Source organism: Temnothorax longispinosus, chromosome 3, assembly GCF_030848805.1.
Source record: "Temnothorax longispinosus isolate EJ_2023e chromosome 3, Tlon_JGU_v1, whole genome shotgun sequence".
Taxonomy (NCBI): Eukaryota; Metazoa; Arthropoda; class Insecta; order Hymenoptera; family Formicidae; genus Temnothorax; species Temnothorax longispinosus.
The window spans coordinates 5809501-5830065 of NC_092360.1; the positions used below are offsets into that span (position 1 = coordinate 5809501).

Here is a 20565-nt window from a genome sequence, read left to right on the forward strand (position 1 = left end):
AAGCGTTAGATACGTTTCTGTTTACATCGATCGTGTTAAATCATATTAGTGATTCCTTCAAGACGTTTTTCAATTTCGATTACGTATACAATGGTTTCAACTTGTATATATGTATCAAGCCAATCAGACAGCACAATAGGAATTTATTTGATACGCGTATCAACTTAGTCTGATACAGGCTGTTCTCGAGTATCGTACCATTCTGATACTCCGTCATTTACATCGATCGTACCAACGGATTTAGTCCTAATATAATACTTGGTATGCGTATCAAATGCTCGGTGTAAACAATATTTACACGCTGAAACTTAAGACGGTAATCATATGTGTATACTGGATATTCACTTGTCTGCCTATGCATATTGAGTTTTTATTCGTATATTCAATTTTATGTACAATTAAAATTTTAAAGCAAAAAAATCACTAACAAGAATTCGTGGCAAAATCAAAAAGCTGATAATTGCGACCATATTCAAAATCAAACTACACACGGGTCCAGGAGTTTTAATTTTGACACACATCTGTGCGACACTTTATTTCAAAGTATTTTTAACCTTTTTGCTATGGTGGCGTTGGCCGAATAGCGATTATGAGGTAAGGCAGCATAGGCCGCCAGCGTTCGCCTTGGAGCGAAGAAGTGCTATGACTCCACTGTTTTTTATTTCGTTGCATAAGGATATATAATTTTTCATCATAAAAGTAAAACGAGATTTACATAAAAGTACAAAATTATATTTTAAAATTATATTTTATTATTATTTGAAACTTTGTATTTAATACGCTACTAGCAAAGTTAGTACCAATACAATGCCGGCTATAGCCGGCGCTAGTATTTACGAACGTCACATGGATGCCGGCTACAGCAACATTAGGAGCGAAAAGGTTAATGCTTGTGGGAAATAAGGATAACTTTTATTTGAAAATGCCAAGCAGATAGGTTGGCTAAAAACAACATTTATACAAAATGCGAATGCGTATTGAAGTACTCAATGTACGTTGTTCCATAGAATAAATTTTTAAATTAAAGTGATAAATAAATACGAACAACTTTGGTAGGTTTCATAAAAACTTACATTGCAAATATAATGACTAACACAAAACTCAGCATATACCAATTTCCAAAAAATAATATGACGTTGGTCTCCATCCTCGCTATTATTCTTATATACTAGAAGTGTATAAACAACTGCCAAACCATTTTGAATATTGAACTCTGTATACAGATGTCCGGATATACAAATCGAATACACTTATCTCACTTGAATCTCTGTTTACTTATTAAGAGGTATATTGGTCATGAATATTTAAATACACAGGCCATGGAATAGGATACACATATTCGGATATAGAAACTCTTTATACACATATATAAATTGTGTGTACCTTCTGATGTATACCTACCTATATATACTTTTTCTCTAGAGAATACATACCAATTTCAAAAAAGGTAAAAAAAAACGCGCGTAGTGTACGTGCTCGAGTTCGAGTTACCGAAATATAAAACAAAAAATGTAATAATTGTGGTAAAGCAGTGTCTTTCTTACTAGGTACTGGAAATTAACGACAACATTTAAGAAGACATTCCGCAAGAAGTCGAAATAAGTAAGTACACATTTAAAACAATATTAAAATAGTAAAGACTATATAAAAATCTATTGATAAATCAATCAATAGCTAAAGAAAACTGTGCGAATAAAAATGTTTTTATCATCCATATAATATTTATTTGCAATTTTAATAATAAATGTGCACGTACCTTGGTGCGCTTTTTACCTTTATTCGAAAAAGATATGTTTGGAGATCTGTACGCGATCTGATAATTATATATATAAATTTTAAATATATATATATATATATATATATGTAGGTCTAGAGATATGTTCCGGGACTGTTTACGTTTTTTGAAATGTACAGTCCTGGAATATAACGCATATATATGTAATCAGATTCAAAAAATTGTCCCGAAACGTGCCGTAGGACATGAATTTTTTCCAGGACAGTCCTGGAAACTGCCAAATGTCCTGGAATATACCGATGTAAAAAAATAAAAGTCCCGGAACATACTTCCGGACCTACATATATATATATATACTAGATTTTTCGCCCGCGCTTCGCGCGGGCTCAAAATCTATTCCCCTTTCCCCAAACTCACTCATTACGTAGGAGCACCAATAGAACCCCATAAAACCCAATTTTTAATCCCATAGTAGCCATCTCCATAAAATTAGTAATCTTTTGGTACCAATTTCATCAAAATCATCAACAAAAAATTAGAAAAATTTTGGCACCGGTTTCAAGAAAATTGATCCATTAATAAAAAATTAAACTTATCCTCCAAAAATTTAAAAAATTTTAGCATTGGTTTCAAAAAAATCGGTCACGTAATACTTATTATTTCTCAAAATTTTAATAATTTCCAAACCGGTTTCTAAAACGTGGTAACAAAAAATTATCCATAAAAATTATCCATTAAAAAAATTATCCATAAAAAAATTCAGCTTGATATCTCAAAGTTTGCGGAAATTGGTGCAATCACGTATATTTTTTTTTACAGAACGTGTAAACCACTTTACTATTAGCACGTTTTCTAATTCTATTACATTCTTTAGTTTTTTCTAACCCCTATCTATATATATAAGTACCTGACGTCTGTATGTCTGTCTGTCTGACGCAAACTACTTGTTATTTTTCGAGAACGTGGAAAAATTTCGTGGTTTCCAAAAACCGGTCTTACGCGCTCGCGACAGTCACGAATTGAAGTAACTGGTTAATTCCCAAAAAATTTAAAAAATTTTTTATATCGGCTTCCAAAAAGATCGGTAACAAAAAATTATACACTTTATAGCACTCCCCGGAAAATTCTACCCCTGTTTCATATATAACTCTTTGAAATTTGGTCAATTATTTCCCGAAAAATTGGAAAAACCGGTTTCTAGAAAATCGGTAACAAATTCTACATACAACATATTTCATTTAAAACTAATTGACCTATGAACGATTTAATTCCCAAAAATTATAAAAAAAAGATTTATTTTTTTTTGCCTTTGCAGCTTCTTCCATTTCATAATTTAGTGCTGCTCTTAGCAATAGATCATCCTGACCGTCTTCTAATGTACATTTTTTTTTAAAATCACGCAGATTTTTTTAAACAAAAATCGGAAACGTTTCAAGAAAATCAGTACATTAATAAAAAATTAAACTCGCGGTTTCAAAAAAATCAGCATATACACGTCTTTGAGATTCGGTCAATTAATTCCCGAAAAGTTGGTAAAATTTTGTAACCTGTTTCCAAAAAGATCGGTAACGAAAACGTGTACACTTTATGGCACTCTCTGGGACATATTCTACCCTTACTTTATATACACGCCTTTGAGATTTGGTCAATTAATTCTCGTAAAATTTAAAAAAATTTTGGAACCGGTTTCTAAAAAGATCGGTAACGAAAAATTAACCACATTATTGCATTCCCGGAAAATTCTACCCCTATTTCATATACTTTTGGTAAAAATTTGGTCCACTAACAAATGAGTCCGGTTTCCAAAAAGATTGGTAACGAAAACGTGTACACTTTATGGCACTCTCTGGGACATTCTACCCTTACTTCATATACACGTTTTTAAGATTTGGTCAATTAATTCTCGTAAAATTTGAAAAAATTTCGGAACCAATTTCCAAAAAGATCGGTAACAAAAAAAAAGCCGCGTCATTTTTATCCCCGGAAAATTCTACCCCTATTTCATATACTTTTGGTAAAAATTTGGTCCACTAACGAATGAGTAGTTCGCGTACAGACAAACAGACAGACAGACAGACGTTCCAAAGATCGGCTTCCAAAAAGATCGGTAACGAAAAATTATACACTTTATAGCATTCCCCGGAAAATTCTACCCCTGTTTCATATATAATTCTTTTAAATTCGGTCAATTATTTCCCAAAAAATTAGAAAAATCGGTTTCTAGAAAATCGGTAGCAAAAAATTGGCCGCGACATTTTCATCCCCGGGAAATTCTACCCCTGTTTCATATACTTTTGGTAAAAATTTGGTCCACTAACGAATGAGTAGTTTGCGTACATACAGACAGACAGACAGACAGACAGACAGACAGACGTGACTTATTTATATATATATATCCGCGGTATAAACATAAATTCTAATAAATTAAACCATGTCTCTGTATGACCTTTGTGAGAAATTTTACAAACGCTTGTTGATGCAATCGCCGTACCACATTTAATATCGGACAATCTGTATTACAGGACAATTAATGGCATTGAGAAAAAGACACAGCAAGTTGTGGAATTATTTTGAGGAATTAAAACCTTCGCTAGTAAAGTGCACCACCTGTAAAAAAGAAATTCAGATACCTCATCGATCAAGTCTTGTGTCAATATTTAGAGCACACTTATCAATTAAACATGGAATATTTCTTAATAATGACACTTTCACACTACCTGACGACTTGAGGCAATATTACTCGGAGTTATCGGGATATAAGGCAAAATGTAAAGATTGTGACAGAACATTGTCTTTCTTATCAAGTATGGAACATTTACGAAAACATTTAAGAAGACATTCCACAAGAATCCAAAGTCGAGATGAGTAAGTACACATTCAAAAAATTATTAAAATACTATTACTAAAGGTTACAAAATAAATATAATGATAATACAATCAATACAATCGCTAAAAAAATTGAGCAAATAAAAGTTTTTATCAGGGCACTCATGTAACAAAAGTAACACTGTTACTTTTGTCCCGTCTTATATTTTTGCCACAATTGGTCAAATATTCATGGTTATAAAATAACCTAATCTCTAAATACGTATCAAACTACTTAAAAGAATAGTGACATATTTATAATAAACAATAAACAAAGAGGTAAACCGAATTTCCAATGAAATATCGTGAAAATAAAAAAAACACAATTCAGTAAACTATTTTTTCTTCAACCTTAGTAACGTCAAAGTCAAAATACATCTGGTTTGTCCATTCAATTACTTAAAGAAACAGAAAGAACAGGCGCACTTAAAGGGTTGCGCCACCCCTGAGACTCTAAAATCATACCTAACTTGAACTATTTAGAATCACAAACTTCAATTGACTATAACTGGCATATTTATTCATAAAAAAACTTAAAAACTTAAAAACTTAAAAATTTTACCGGATGAAGTGTTAGTCTCGCTGGACGTCACTGCATTGTTTACTAACATTCCAAAGGAATTAGTATTACAAGCAATCGAAAAGAGATAGTGTTACATTTCACAATTTACGGCATTTAGCCTCACGCAATTTCTATATGCCATAGAATTAATTTTGAGCTCCACTAGTTTTGTGTTTAACGGACGGGTATATGAACAGATCTTTGGCAATCCTATGGGTTCTCCACTATCCCCCATTCTCGCAGATATGGTAATGGAGGACCTTGAGGTTCTTTGTCTGAGCATCTTGAAATTCAAGTTTTCCTTGTTTTTACGATATGTGGATGATGTATTCGCGATAATTTCTAGATCGAAGATAGATGAGGTACTTAATACGTTTAATAATTATCATCCAAGGTTAAAGTTTACTTGTGAAATTGAGGATAACAACGCTATTAATTTTCTGGACACAACTGTCATAAAAAATGGTGATATACTTATTACAAATTGGTATCGGAAGCCAACCTTTTCTGGTCGTTATATCAATTACTTATCCAATTACCCGGAAAACTATTTTAAAAAAACGTAATAACAGGTCTTGTGGATCGCGCGATTTTATTATCTGATCAAAGGTTTCACAGTAGCAATATTGATATTGTTAAGGAAATTCTTAGCAACAACAGTTACAAAAAACTCAATAACATTGTTAAAAAGGGTAAGGATAGACTGGATTACATGAAATAAATCGAATTGGTTTATAAAATTGACTGCCTAGACTGTAATGCTACTTATATAGGACAAACGAAAAGACCTCGAAACTCGAATTAAAAAACATAAAACCAATATTAGGAAGCACGTCAGTAATCATTCTGTAATAAGCAAACATCGGATTGAATTTAATCACGAGTTTGATTGGGCGGGAACGAGAATACTACATAGAGAGCAAAACGTTAAGAAAAGAGAGATTGCGGAGATGTTTTTCATCAAAAAACACACACAGGCAATAAACCTACAGAAGGACACCGATAATTTAACAACAATTTATGACAAAATAATAGGCATGTAACCTTCACGTGTTTTAAATAATTTATGTCCTTACGCATTGTGTTCTCCGCAGTCGTGATATACGGACGTGCTTCCTAACACGCTCTATATACACATTTAATTTTATACTAATTTGACGTCTTATTTTTTTCTTTTTTACAATATATTTTACCAACACTGACATTATTATAATTTGCTGACAACGCATAAAGCATGTAAGTCACTTGTGTTTTTTACTTTTATAATTCCTTTGTTATTTATAATATTTAAGCGATCGCGATGCAAAAACAAAATTCTTTTTCTGCTTAGTCTTCAGTTTCTGACTTGCGGGAACATTGTCACGAATTGCCTGTCGAATGCTTGTGTAAGAGTTCACCTGAAGAGGGTCCGAATTTGGACCGAAACGTTGTGATTTTTTATGAATAAATATGCCAGTTATAGTCAATTGAAGTTTGTGATTCTATTTTATATTCACTGGCGGAAAAAACTTTCGCATTATTTTTAATTATTTATTACGAGTAAATAAATTGCTTTATAAAAAATCGGTTTAGAGGACTTTGTTGACTTAGACATGTATTGAAAAGTACAAAAATATTTTTTTTTTTTGTACTCTTTATGTGCAAAATACCGGTGCCCTGGCCCAATTGCCAAATCATTTTTTTTTTTTTGCGGATGCAAAACGGTGTACAACATTTCCCTCACACGGTTTATCCTAGAGCAAATAAAAAGAAATCTTCATTATTTACATGCAAAAAACTATCGAACTACGTAGGAATTTTTCAAAGTATTGATTATTTTCAAAATGACGTCTATTTTTACGAAAAATAGCATTTTTTTTCCCTAAATGTGCATCTAAAAATGTTAATAACAAAAAAAATAGTCAATATTTTGCAAAAATCCTACGTAGTTCCAAGCAGAATGTATTAAAGAATATTCTATTAAAATTTTAAGTAAATCGGATGAAAACTTTAAGAGTTATGTTGTACACCGATTTAAAAAATGCTGTTTTGAGAAAAACGCATTTAAAGTTTTTCAGATATATACTAATGACGTCGTGGAAACACTGAAACCGACGCTGGTAGAGCTGTATGCTTGTACAAATTGTATGCAGTACATATTTTGACATCTATATTTTTCGATTAGAACTTATGTTTGATAGAAAAATAGTCCTATATATTTACGGAACTACTTGGCGGCGTGGCGAAATGCTTTACTAAACCAGCTCTAACAGCATAATAACGTTGAGATTTTGCTCTAAAACCATTTGTATCATATTTCTAATTCTATGACTATAATCTAACGATTTAAGCAAAAAAGTCGATATTTTCAAACCTCAGGGGTAGCGTAACCCCTTAATAAATAATTATTCGTTTTGCTTATATCATACAATATAATGATATATTGATATTTAAATATTTACTCTTTTGCAAAAGAATAACTTATAAGGTCAATATTTTAGATAGTTATATTTCTAATTGCAACACATTTCGATGCAAACCAAGTATTTCAATTAAGTTCAACGAGTTATGATATGAATCCTTCTGCAGAACGTTAAAATACTGCAGAGCAATACCTTTGCGTCTGTATTGTCGACGTTTCTTTATTTGCAAATTTATATATCAAAGGTTTTATATTTTCATTATTCCCATGTAATTGTAAAAAAGGAGCGATATCCGTACAAAACACACCTTTTTTAAAAAAAGTTAATAAAATTCGCTTGGTATATGTGCTCTATACAAACTCATTATTGAAAAAAATTTTAATCTAATTTTGTCATATAATCTTATTTGTGTTTCTTGTTACAAAAACAATTATACCTGAAAGTTTGCATCAAGTAAATAAGATAAATTAGTAACATCTAATTTTTTAAATGATGTTTCTTTGTTATACATATTAGTTGTGTACGTGTTTTAAAAAAGAACACGTACACAACAACTATAATAACAAAATATTATTAAGAAAATCAGATGTTACTACTAATTTAATCTATTCACTTGATGCAAACTTTTGGATATTATTGCAAATATTTTAAAAAAACATCAGATGTTTGTGATTTATCATATTGACTTGACACAAAAATTATGATATTATTGTTTTTATAGTAAAAAATATAAATAAAATTATAACATTAAATATTAATTAAAAATTTTTTTCAATAATGAGTTTGTATAGAGCACGTACACTTTGCGCGTTTTTTACCTTTTTTTTTTAAAAAAGATAAGTTTGGAAATCTATACGCGATCTGGTAATTATAGGCAAATTTAAACTATATATCCATATAAACATACAATCCAATAAATAGACCATGCTTCTTTTTGAGCTTTGTGAGAAATTCTGGAAATGCATATTGAGGCGATCACTGTATCGCATTCAGTATCAGACGATTAATCTGTATTACAGAACGGTTATAATGGCACCGACAAGAAAACGTAGCAAGTTGTGGAATTATTTCAAGAAGTTAAATCATTCGCTGGTGAAGTGCACGACCTGTAAAAAAGAAATTAAGGTATCTTCTCATCTAACAGACTGCACAAGAATATTTAGAGCACACTTATTAAAAAAACATGGATTATCTCTCGATGATGAAATTCGTACACTACCTGATGACTTAAGGCAATGTTACTCAGAATTACCGGGATATAAGGCAAAATGTAATAATTGTGGCAAAGCAGTGTCTTTCTTAACAAATATTGAAAATTTACGAGTACATTTAAGAAGACATTCCACAAGAATCCTGAGTCGAGATGAGTAAGTACACAATCAAAAAATTATTAAAATACTAAAATTATGAAATAAATGTAATGATAAAACAATCAGTAAAACTAAAAAATATTGAGCGAATAAAAGTTTTTGTCAAGAGATCCATATAATATTCATTAGCAATTTTGATCATAAATGCGCCTCTCAAAATGTGATAATAATAATTTTTCCATTATTTCGCATTTAATTTAAATAAATTTGTATCGCTTATTTTCACTTTCTTTTATCCATCATAGATAAAGACAATTCAGAAATTTAGATTAGATATTTATTTGTTTGACATTAGTATTGCAGAAATTCGAGGGCTGTTTCAGTCCCTAAACTTTATGATAAAACAGCATTTCTCTCTAACTTGATTGTATATCATATCGGTCTTGTTCCACTTATCTATTAATAACAAAATCAGTCTGGACATTAATTGTTTGACATTAGCATTACAGAAATTTGAGGTATAAAACGTTCTCTCCCTATCTCTTTCTCTTATTTTTTAAGCACTTCAACTTCGACGTGTTGTGTTATGGATCCTTCTACAGAACGTCAAAATCAAGATACATCTGGTTTGCCCATTCAATCATTTCAAGAAACGACAGAAAAGACAGACACACTTGATGAGTAATTATTTCTTTTGCTTATATCATACAATATAATAATATCTTGATATTTAACATTTTTGCAAAAAATTAATTAACAACGTTAATATTTTAAATAATTCGATTTCTAATTGCACCGTATTTCAATGCAGACCAAGCACTTCAATTACAATAGGTTTTGATACGAATCCTTCTGCACGTTAAAATACTGCAGAACAATACCTTTGCTTCTGTATTGTCCACGTTTATTTCATTTTCAAATTTATATAACAAAGATTTTGTATTTTTATGGTTCCCATGTAGGGGAAGATGCTGTACCTCAGAACACTTTTAAGTTTTTGAGTTTTCTGAGTCACAGTTTTAATTTAAAAATTTTTAAAAATATATATTATTAAAGTACATATATATATTTTAGTACAAAAAAAACCGAAATTTTTATTAACATCCTGTAAGAGAATACAGCAATTTCTTATGGAAATTTTATTTCACGGTACAGCAGCTTGATGTATCTTGGAACACTCCCTTTTGTACCTCTATACAAAAATTTTAATTAAAAAAAACGGAAATTTTTTCAAAGAAATATAATATTTTATTAAATTTAGTTACATGGTCAATTATATTAAACTGAAAATGACAATCAAATCTAACGAGATAAATCATTATCGTCATAAATAAAAACAACCGTTCATAAATTTCATAAGTAACCTTGCGTGTTTTTTTAACTGCTTTTATTTTTCTCTCTAATAAAGTATTCTTATTAATAAAATATTTGTAAAGATTGCGAGTGGGATGAATAAATTCGCGGCGTGATATATGCAAAATGGACAATACTTTATTGGAGCGTTTACAGTGCTCGAATGCAAAGTGCTCATACGCGACTGACTACTTATACCTTTATTGAAATTTTTAAATATATTTTTAACATCTGTTAATTGCTCGAAATTTGACCGTTTTAAATTACTTAGCTGTTGCTTTGTCGAGCGAAATTATATTGTTATTTGTCAATAAAATACATTATATATTTTTGTTGCTTCTCTCTCTCTCAGTGAGATACTTTCGTCGTTTCAGTTTCTAAAACTGCATTTACAACAAATATCATCAGAGCTCTAGCATCCGGTCTTGGTCTTCTTATTCCACGTTTACTTACGTGGGATGGTAACTATAATACAAACAAATAGCTTCCAATTACTCTAGCTCTCAGTAAAAATGGAAAAAATTGTAGTTACACAAATAACTAAAAATTATATAAAGATAACAATCAGCTAATATACTTTTAAAATAACGTTCCAAGGTACATCATCCGTCATGTTCCAATTAAGATACATAGAAATCAATTTCTAATAAAAAATTAGTTAACAGCTTATAGGTTATAAATGAGGTTATAAATAATTTACTACATTATTCTACATATTTGACATATTCTTACTGGCCTTGGCTGATAACTATATATCTTTATTATAAAAAAATTACAAGAATTACAGTACAAATCTCAATAAATTTACTTTACGCGTCATAAAATACAAAAAAGTCGATATAACTTACGTGTAAATAATTGCAACGACACAAAACTACAGATTTAAAGAGATTATCAAATAACTCAACAATTAGTACTATAAACTATCGCCAGATCTGAACACTATTCGATTATGACAGTGTTCCAACGTACAGCTGTAACCAAAATACAGCACCTTCCCCTACTTGTAAAAAAAGAGTGATGTCCGTACAAAATATTTCTTTTTCAAAGAAAGTTAATAAAATGCGCAACAATAAAGTGTACGTTCTACATACAAAATTTTTATTGAAAACAATTTTGACCTAAATTGGTCATATAATTTCATTTGTGTTTCTTGCTACAAAAACAATTATACCCGAAAGTTTCCATCAAGTGAATAAGATAAATTAGTAACATCTGATTTTTTAAATGATGTTTCTTTATTATACTTGTTGTGTACGTGTTCTAAAAAACAACACGTACACAGCAAATATAATAAAGATCTAAAGAGGAACACGTACACAACAACTGTAATAAAAAAACATCATTAAGGAAATTAGATGTTACTACTAATTTATACTTTCTATAATTTTACTTCTTATTTACTTGATGCAAACTTTCGAGTATCATTGTAAATATTTTAAAGAAATCAGATATTACTGATTTATCATATATGCTTGACGCAAAAATTCTGACATCATTGTTTTTATAGTTAAAAATACAAATAAAATTATAACTTCAAATATAATTATTAAAAAATTTTTGTGAATAATGATTTTGTATAGAGCACGTACATTTGGTTATTGGCGTTATTTTCCCTTTTTAGAAAAATGTAACTTTTGTAGATCTGTAAGTGATCTGGTAATTAGAAAAATTTAAAATATATATCCTTATAAACATTTACTCTAATAAAAAAAACCATACCTTTTCTTGACCTTTGTGAAAAATTCTATAAGCGCTTTTTAAGACGCTCACTGTAACAGAATTTAGTATCAGAGATCTGTATTACAGGACGGTTATAATGGTACCAAAAAAAAAACGCAGCAAATTTCGGTATTATTTCAAAAATTTGAAGCCATCGCTGGCAAAGTGCAGGACCTGTAAAAAAGAAATTAAGATATCTCATCCAACAGCCCGCACAAGAATATTTAGAGTACACTTATTCAGACATAACATATTTCTCGATAATGACACTTACACACTACCTGACGACTTCAAACAATATTACTCGGAGTTACCGAGATATAAGGCAAAATGTAAAGATTGTGACGAAACATTGTCTTTTTTATCAAACATGGAAAATTTACGAAAACATTTAAGAAGTAGACATTCCACAACAATCCAGAGTCGAGATGAGTAAGTACACAATCAAAAAATTATTAAAATACTAAAGATCATAAAATAAATGTAATAATAAAACAATCAGTAACTAAAGAAATTTGAGTGAATAAAAGTTTTTATCGGGACATCCATATAATATTTATATGCAATTTTGATTATAAATGTGCAATAATTGTGCACCAGGTGCGTTTTTTACCTTTTTTTAAAAATATGTTTGAAGATCTGTATGCGATCTGATAATTATGCAAATTTTAACTATATAGCCGTATAAACTTACATCCTAATAAGTAAACCATGCCTCTTTATGACCCTTGTGAGAAATTCTATAAACGCTTGTTGAAGCAATCACTGTACCACATTTAATACCAGACAATATGTATTACAGGACGACACCGACAAAAAAACGCAGCAATTTGTGGAATTATTTCGAGGAATTGAAACCTTTGCAAATTAAGTGTACGACCTGTAAAAAAGAAATGAAAGTATCTCACCCAACATACTACACAAAGTTAATGAGACTGCACTTAAGTAGACATGGAATATTTCTCGATAATGACACTCTCACATTACCTGACGACTTAAGGCAATATTACTCGGAGTTACCGGAATATAAGGCAAAATGCAACAATTGCGGCGAAACATTATCCTTCTTAACAAATGTTGGAAGTTTACGAAAACATTTAAGAAGACATTCCACAAGTATCCAGAGTCCAGATGAGTAAGTACACAATCAAAAAATTATTAAAATACCAAAAATTATAAAATAAATGTAATGACAAAACAATCAGTAGCTAAAGAAATTTGAGTGAATAAAAGTTTTTATCGGGGCATCCATATAATATTTATATGCAATCTTGATCATAAATGTGCATGTACACACCTGGTGCGTTTATTACCTTTTTTAAAAAAAAATATGTTTGAAGATCTGTACGGGATCCGATATAATTATGCAAATTTTAACTATAAATCCGTATAAACATACATCCTAATAAGTAAACCATGCCTCTTTACGATTTTTGTGAAAAATTCTACAAACGCTTGTTGATGCAATCACTGTACCACATTTAATACCAGACAATATGTATTACAGGACGGTTATAATGGCACTGAAAAGAAAACGGAACAAGTTGTGGAATTATTTCGAGGAATTGAAACCTACGCTGGTAAAGTGCACGACCTGTAAAAAAGAAATTAAGATATCTCACCCATCATACCGTATACAAACGTTCAGAGCACACTTATTAAATGTGCATGGAATATTTCTCGATAATGACACTCGCACACTACCTGACGACTTCAAACAATATTACTCGGAGTTACCGAGATATAAGGCAAAATGTAAAGATTGTGACGAAACATTGTCTTTCTTATCAAACATGGAAAATTTACGAGAACATTTAAGAAGGAAACATTCCACAACAATCCAGAGTCGAGATGAGTAAGTACACAATCAAAAAATTATTAAAATACTAAAGATCATAAAATAAATGTAATGACAAAACAATCAGTAGCTAAAGAAATTTGAGTGAATAAAAGTTTTTATCGGGGCATCCATATAATATTTATATGCAATCTTGATCATAAATGTGCATGTACACCTGGTGCGTTTATTACCTTTTTTAAAAAAAATATGTTTGAAGATCTGTACGGGATCCGATAATTATGCAAATTTTAACTACATATCCGTATAAACATACATCCTAATAAGTAAATCATGCCTCTTTATGATCTTTGTGAAAAATTCTACAAACGCTTGTTGATGCAATCACTGTACCACATTTAATACCAGACAATATGTATTACAGGACGGTTATAATGGCACTGAAAAGAAAACGGAGCAAATTGTGGAATTATTTCGAGGAATTGAAACCTACGCTGGTAAAGTGCACGACCTGTAAAAAAGAAATTAAGATATCTCACCCATCATACCGTATACAAACGTTCAGAGCACACTTATTAAATGTGCATGGAATATTTCTCGATAATGACACTCGCACACTCCCTGACAAGTTAAGGCAATATTACTCAGAGTTACCAGGATATAAGGCAAAATGTAATAATTGTGGCGTAACAGTATCCTTCTTATCAAGTTCTAATTTACGAAAACATTTAAGAAGCCATTCCACAATAACCCAGAGTCGAGATGAGTAAGTACACATTCAAAAAGAGCTTCAATTGAGCGAATAAAAGTTTTTGTCTGGCCATTCATATGATATTTATTTGCAATTTGAATCATAAGTGTGCCTTTCAAATCGTAATAACTATTATTTTTCAATTATTTCACATATAATTTAAATAAACATGAATCGCTTATTTTCACGTTCTTTTATGCATTATAAATAGATATAGACAGTTTAGAAATTTAGATTAGATATTTATTTGTTTAACATTAGTAGGGGAGATCAGGGACAAAAAATAACGCGGGATAAACGTAACAAACGCGATTACTAAAAAAATCCCCAGAAGTATTATAATTATTTGAGAAAAATATCTCTATCTTGAAGAAATTCTCAAGATTAAAATACAAAGTTTTGCTACATGATTATGTTTGTTTTTATTTTATTTTATTATATTACAAATCTACTTTAACCCCTCTGCTGTTACAACCCTATATAGGAACAATGATAACAGTAACAAAGTCTCGATCTTCATAAACTTTGATTTCTCTATTTAATTACAAGATATGATATATTTCATCCATACTATAATGTAAGCAAAGAATGTGTTTACCTTATGAAAAAATAAGAGTTTATATAGAAACAAGCAAATCTCTCTCGAAGACATCGATTCAAATAAGCAAAACGTGATTACGTTTGTCCCTGTTTGCAATTCGAAGCAGATATAAAATGTATTATTTATACATAGTTCTTATAAGTATTCAAATTAAATAGCTCTATTTAATAAAATCTATATAAGAGAACACAAATCTGCCATCCACATATTACATAGATGATTAAGAATTAATAAAAATATCTATTAGTCAACAATCAATGGTTCTTTATAATATTTGAATATATGTTGTATTTCTACAAATGTCAGCATAGTAATATTAATGTTTTATTTGTTATCCTTGAGATTATTATTGTATATGTAGCACCAACTTAATTTATTCTGACTTATTGCACAATTTTTCGTGAGAACATTTTATCATTATCGACCGTTTGAATTACCGTACCCGTCTTATGTCTAAACGCATATTCACATTTTAAGACAGCCTGTATTATAATTATATGTATATTAGGAAAAATGTCCTTTCCAGGCAACGTATATAAATACGTATATAAATAGTTAAGTGAAATAGAACTGATATAATATACAATCAAATTAAGAAGAAACGTCAATGTAACGTTTAAAAATTACAAGTTTAATTAGAGAGATACGCCATTTCACAGTCAGTACAGAATGGTAACTTAATATAACATTATTCATGTAAATTTATGTGCATTTTCTTATCTTAACAAACTACGCGCCATGCCGTTACAAACGGACTTGAAACCGTAGTCTCTAATTAAAGCTAGAGTAGAACAATTACGTTAAAATAGCGTTTCTCCCTAATTTGATCGATATCATATCGGTGTTTCACTTATCTTTATCACTAATCACAAATTCAGTCTAAACATTAATTGTTTGACATTAGCATTACAGAAATTCGAGGTGTAAAACATTCTCTCTCTATCTCTCTCTCTCTATCTTTCTCCTTTCCTTTCTCACTTACAAAACTTCACACCATATGGCGGTTTACCGTCAATACATAATACCATTAAGTAATACGTACAGTTGTAGTATTTTAATAATTATTCTTTTTTTCTATTTTTAATCACACTACTTTTCTATGCAGACCAAGCACTTCAAGTTTAGCGAATACACTGTTGGAAAATCTCTGTTAAATATAACATAAATCACAATGTCCCAAACGGTCCACTCACATTTTTGTGTTAATTTAACATAATATGGATGTGTTAAATGGTAACACCGATACTATGTTAAAATATTTTAACAGAAAGAAAATGTAATTTTGATCGTAATTTGAGGTTAATTATGTGTACAATTAACATTACTTTTACGTTGAAATTAATTAAATTAAAATTTACAGAAAAAGAGTGTTGATTTTATCATGATTTTATCTACAATCTTAAGATTGTAAGATAAAATCAACACTCTTTTTCTGTAAATTTTAACACATTTAATAAAAAATACGTTCATACACATTAAATAAATTATGTTACTTTAACATATTCTTTAAATTATTTAAATAATTTTACATTTTAAATTTGTTAAGTTTAATTAACATAACAGGCATATGTTAAATCTACACATGTATATGTTGATTATTTTACACAAATTTTTAACAAAACCTTTTTTAACAAACATTAAAAAATTTTTAATAAGAGAAAACAAGACCGCTATGAAACACAATCGAATAAAATACATGCCGTTTTTGGTCTAAGCTTAGATCTTAGGCAGCTCAATATTAATTTTTTAATGTTCCAACGATAACTGTGTTTCAAGTCCGGCGCGCAGAATTTTTACTCTTTTACAAGAGAGTAATTTACAACGTTAATCTATATTTTAAATAATTCCGTTTCTAATGGTACCGTTTTTCAATGCAGACCAAACACTTCAAGTTCAACGGGTCGCGTAATGGATCCCAATGCAGAACTTCAAAGTCAGGAAACAATTAATTTGGCTCTTCAATCATGTGAACAATCGAGAAAAGAAACAAGGACACGTGATGGGTAATTATATAAATTAATATTTTGTTCGTATCATACAATATAATAATATCTTGATATTTAAATATTTAATCTTTTGCAAAAGAGTGATTTATAACATTAATTTAAATAATTCCATTTCTAATTGCACCGTATTTTAATGCAGACCAAGCACCTTAAGTTCAACGGCTTATATTATGGATCCTTCTACAGGAAAATATATTCCTCTGCGTCAAAGTCAAGAACAAGTACCATCTGGTTTACCCGTTCAATCATTAAAAAAAAAAGGCAGACAATACAGGAGAACTTGATAAGTAATTATTCATTTAGTTTATATAGTCTAATGTAATGGTATCCAAATAGTTAAATATTGACTTTTCTACACAAGTATATTTTACAACTGTGACATTTTAAAAATAATTACTCTCTCCTTTTTATTTTTAATCGCATCACGTTTTTACACAGGCCGAGCACTTCAAGTTCAGCTCTGCAGAACATCAAAGTGGAGAACCATCTGGTTTGCCCGTTCAATCATTTGAACAAATGACAGAAGAAACAAGCGCACTTCATTCGGATTGATTCTATTGAAATACCCAACTAGTTAAATATTAATTTTTCCATACAAATATAACGTACAAGTATGAACATTTTTATTATCGTACTTTTTTACTTTTAATCACATCACATTTTCATGCCGACCAAGCACTTCAACTTTAGCGGATTATAGTGTGGATCCTTCCGCAGCACGTCAAAGTCAAGAATACCGTGTTTGCTTGTTCACTCATTTAAACAAATAACAGTAAAAGAAACAGTCGCACTTGATGAGTAATTATACGTTTTGCTTATATCATAAATCAATAAAATATAAATAAAATGATATCCCCCATCTAATATTCAAATATTTACTTTTTTTTTAATAATTTAACTGCAATATTTTAAACAATTTAATTTGCCTACTTTTTAATCACACATCAAAAATATTGTTTTCCTTCATTACCAATATACACGACTATAACATTTTAAATTTTAGCGTAATTAAAACGTCTAATATAACGCATGTTTTATTTTTAATCATACCGTATTCGAATTTACAGAAATGTTTCGAGTTCTTGAAAATCAATGGTCTCTCTCTTACGGATTTCGATTCCATTGTGTCATAGCATTAGAGTCGGAAATTATCTGTATTCAAGAAAAACCGTACGTAGACATCGCAAACAACCAAGAAAATAAAGAAGCGTTTTTAACGAGTAATTATTCGCTTTGCTTTTAACATTTATTCTATATAATTAATATTATGTTTTTCTTTCAAATAGTAACAATAAATTTATAAATTATTTTGATATACGGGGTGTCGCAGATCAGGTCAATAAAACTACAGGGTCTTATAAGAAATTGAATGTGGAGAAAAAAGTTTCTATAAACATAGGTCCGGAAACGTTACGCGCAGAGTTCGTCGAAAGACGTACGAACGAAGCGCAAAGAGTAAAAAATAAGGGATAACGAAAAGGCTGCTCGTCAAAAGAAGAAATACCTATTCTATAGCCCAGGCATCGACGATGCTGCGTAAGATAAAAAATAATTTCATTTAACAATTTATCCACAGCATGCAGCTATTATTATAGCGTTTTTCTTTGCACTAAGTGCGAGTAAGTGCGCACTAGTTCTGCCAATAAAAAACGCTATTAAGTGTCACTGTCACGTAAAATTTTAAACGCAATATTTTCGAAATAGTGTTTTAATACTTGCACACTTAAAAACTATGAGGAAGCAATGTGCAAGTTTCTACTTGCACACTTTTTTTGATTGTGATAAGCTTTATTGCGACTAATATCTGTTATACTAATATCTGTTATACTATTACACAAATTAATTAAATAATTGATGTTTTTACTAAAATAATCCCTACTATCCAATCCCATGGCGCAACAGTTTGAATCGGACTTAGGCTTCCCCCAAAGTCATGTGCCTATGGTGCGCACGTAGGTTATACATAAGCACATGGGACCTACAGTTTAACGCTGGATCCGAACGGCAAGGTAGAGGGGGTTTTTAGGCAAGGGATAATCCTGACGGGCTGCCACTCCGTCGAGGAGGAGAGACAAGCGATACAATTTTATTTATTTTGGTTCTACCAGGACTGGATTCAAACCTGAGATCTTTGGTTTAGCACCCCAGTGCGCTGTCTGCTACGCTACGCTTGCTCTCATGATCCCTACTAATTGTGGATATTTCTTATTTTTATTTTGTACAATCGGTTAGTTAATTCTTCCACGGAAGTAATGTGCAAGTTTCTAATTTGCACACTTTTAAATTATTTTTTCTCATTCTGTATCGCGTTGTATTTTGGCATTCAAGTAAGGTAGTACAATTCTTTTATTTACTCTCATTTTGATAAAAATTTATATATTTTTTGTATTTTAAGGAAGTTTTAATTTTTCCACAGTATAAATACCTGTGGGTTTTCTAATTTCCGCAAATTTTGAGATATTGGGCCGTTTTTTTTGTTTTTTGTTAGAGGTGAACTTTTTTCAATATGTCAATATATAATATTTAAAAAAATGTAATATTTAAAATATTGGCAATTTTTAATTCTACTGTATTCTTCAGTATTTTCTACCCCTATTTCATATATAATTCGTTAAGATTTGGTTGATTAGTTCTGGAGTTAACATACAGACATTTTTGTTCAATGCAATATTTCGACATTTTAGAATACTCAGAACATATTAGCATCAAAAACTCAAAAAACAATATTTTCTTTGGTTTCTTCTACTCCTATTTCATATATATTTTTTTTAAAATTTGGTTGATTAGAGCCAACTTTATACGCAATCAAAAGTTCATATACGAATTTGCGAAAACAAAGCTTCCTCTATGAGGAAGCAAAAATTGGTACCAGAAATATCTCGGAAACTAGTAAACCGATTTGCATGAAATTTTTTACAGTTACTCTCAATACACAATAGTACTAAAAAATTTGAACTTGTAAAATAAATAAATAACTAATGGTTATAAAATTTGCGAAAAGCATCTGTGAACTGATTTGTAGACAATTATGGTAAACATTTGTGTCAAATATGAAATTAACCGAATAACGTTCTCAAAGTATCGTTACAGTTTAAAAAAATGTTATTCTAAATCGGACACAATGATGTTAATACTCACTATAAAATACAATAATTTGAATAATCGCTCAATCTTTCGTGAGCCATTTATACAATAATATAATTAAAAATTAATTTTATATGGTAAACTGACTTTTAATTAAAAAAATTTTTTTTTTTTATATTATAGTAGCTCATATTTAAGAATAAACATGGCTACCAAATGTTGAAATTTTTTTAAAATGGTAGCACTGGTATACTTTACACGCAGAGAACTATATACTAAACTAAAATCTGACTTGACTCACTCTACTCGAGAAGAAAAGGGGATGAGCGAGAGGGAGAATTGCGGCCAATCGTCTTTTTTTGTTGGGCTGCGTTTA

General features: G+C 30.2%; 1 protein-coding gene and 1 long non-coding RNA gene across 2 annotated transcripts in view; one reads left to right on the forward strand and one right to left on the reverse strand.

Annotated features, from left to right (window-relative positions):
- The window catches only part of LOC139810805 (uncharacterized), a 75277-nt gene extending 57313 nt beyond the window's left edge, over positions 1-17964 (forward strand). Inside the window, exons 18-20 of the mRNA XM_071774694.1 lie at positions 16977-17102; positions 17245-17392; positions 17544-17964. Coding sequence (XP_071630795.1) covers positions 16977-17102; positions 17245-17389 — 271 coding nt within the window. The 3' untranslated portion in view covers positions 17390-17392; positions 17544-17964. The remainder of the gene's footprint in view (positions 1-16976; positions 17103-17244; positions 17393-17543) is intronic.
- Positions 1-20565, reverse strand: part of LOC139810811 (uncharacterized) — a 168522-nt gene that overhangs the window by 132928 nt on the left and 15029 nt on the right. The gene's annotated exons all lie outside the window — the stretch shown is intronic.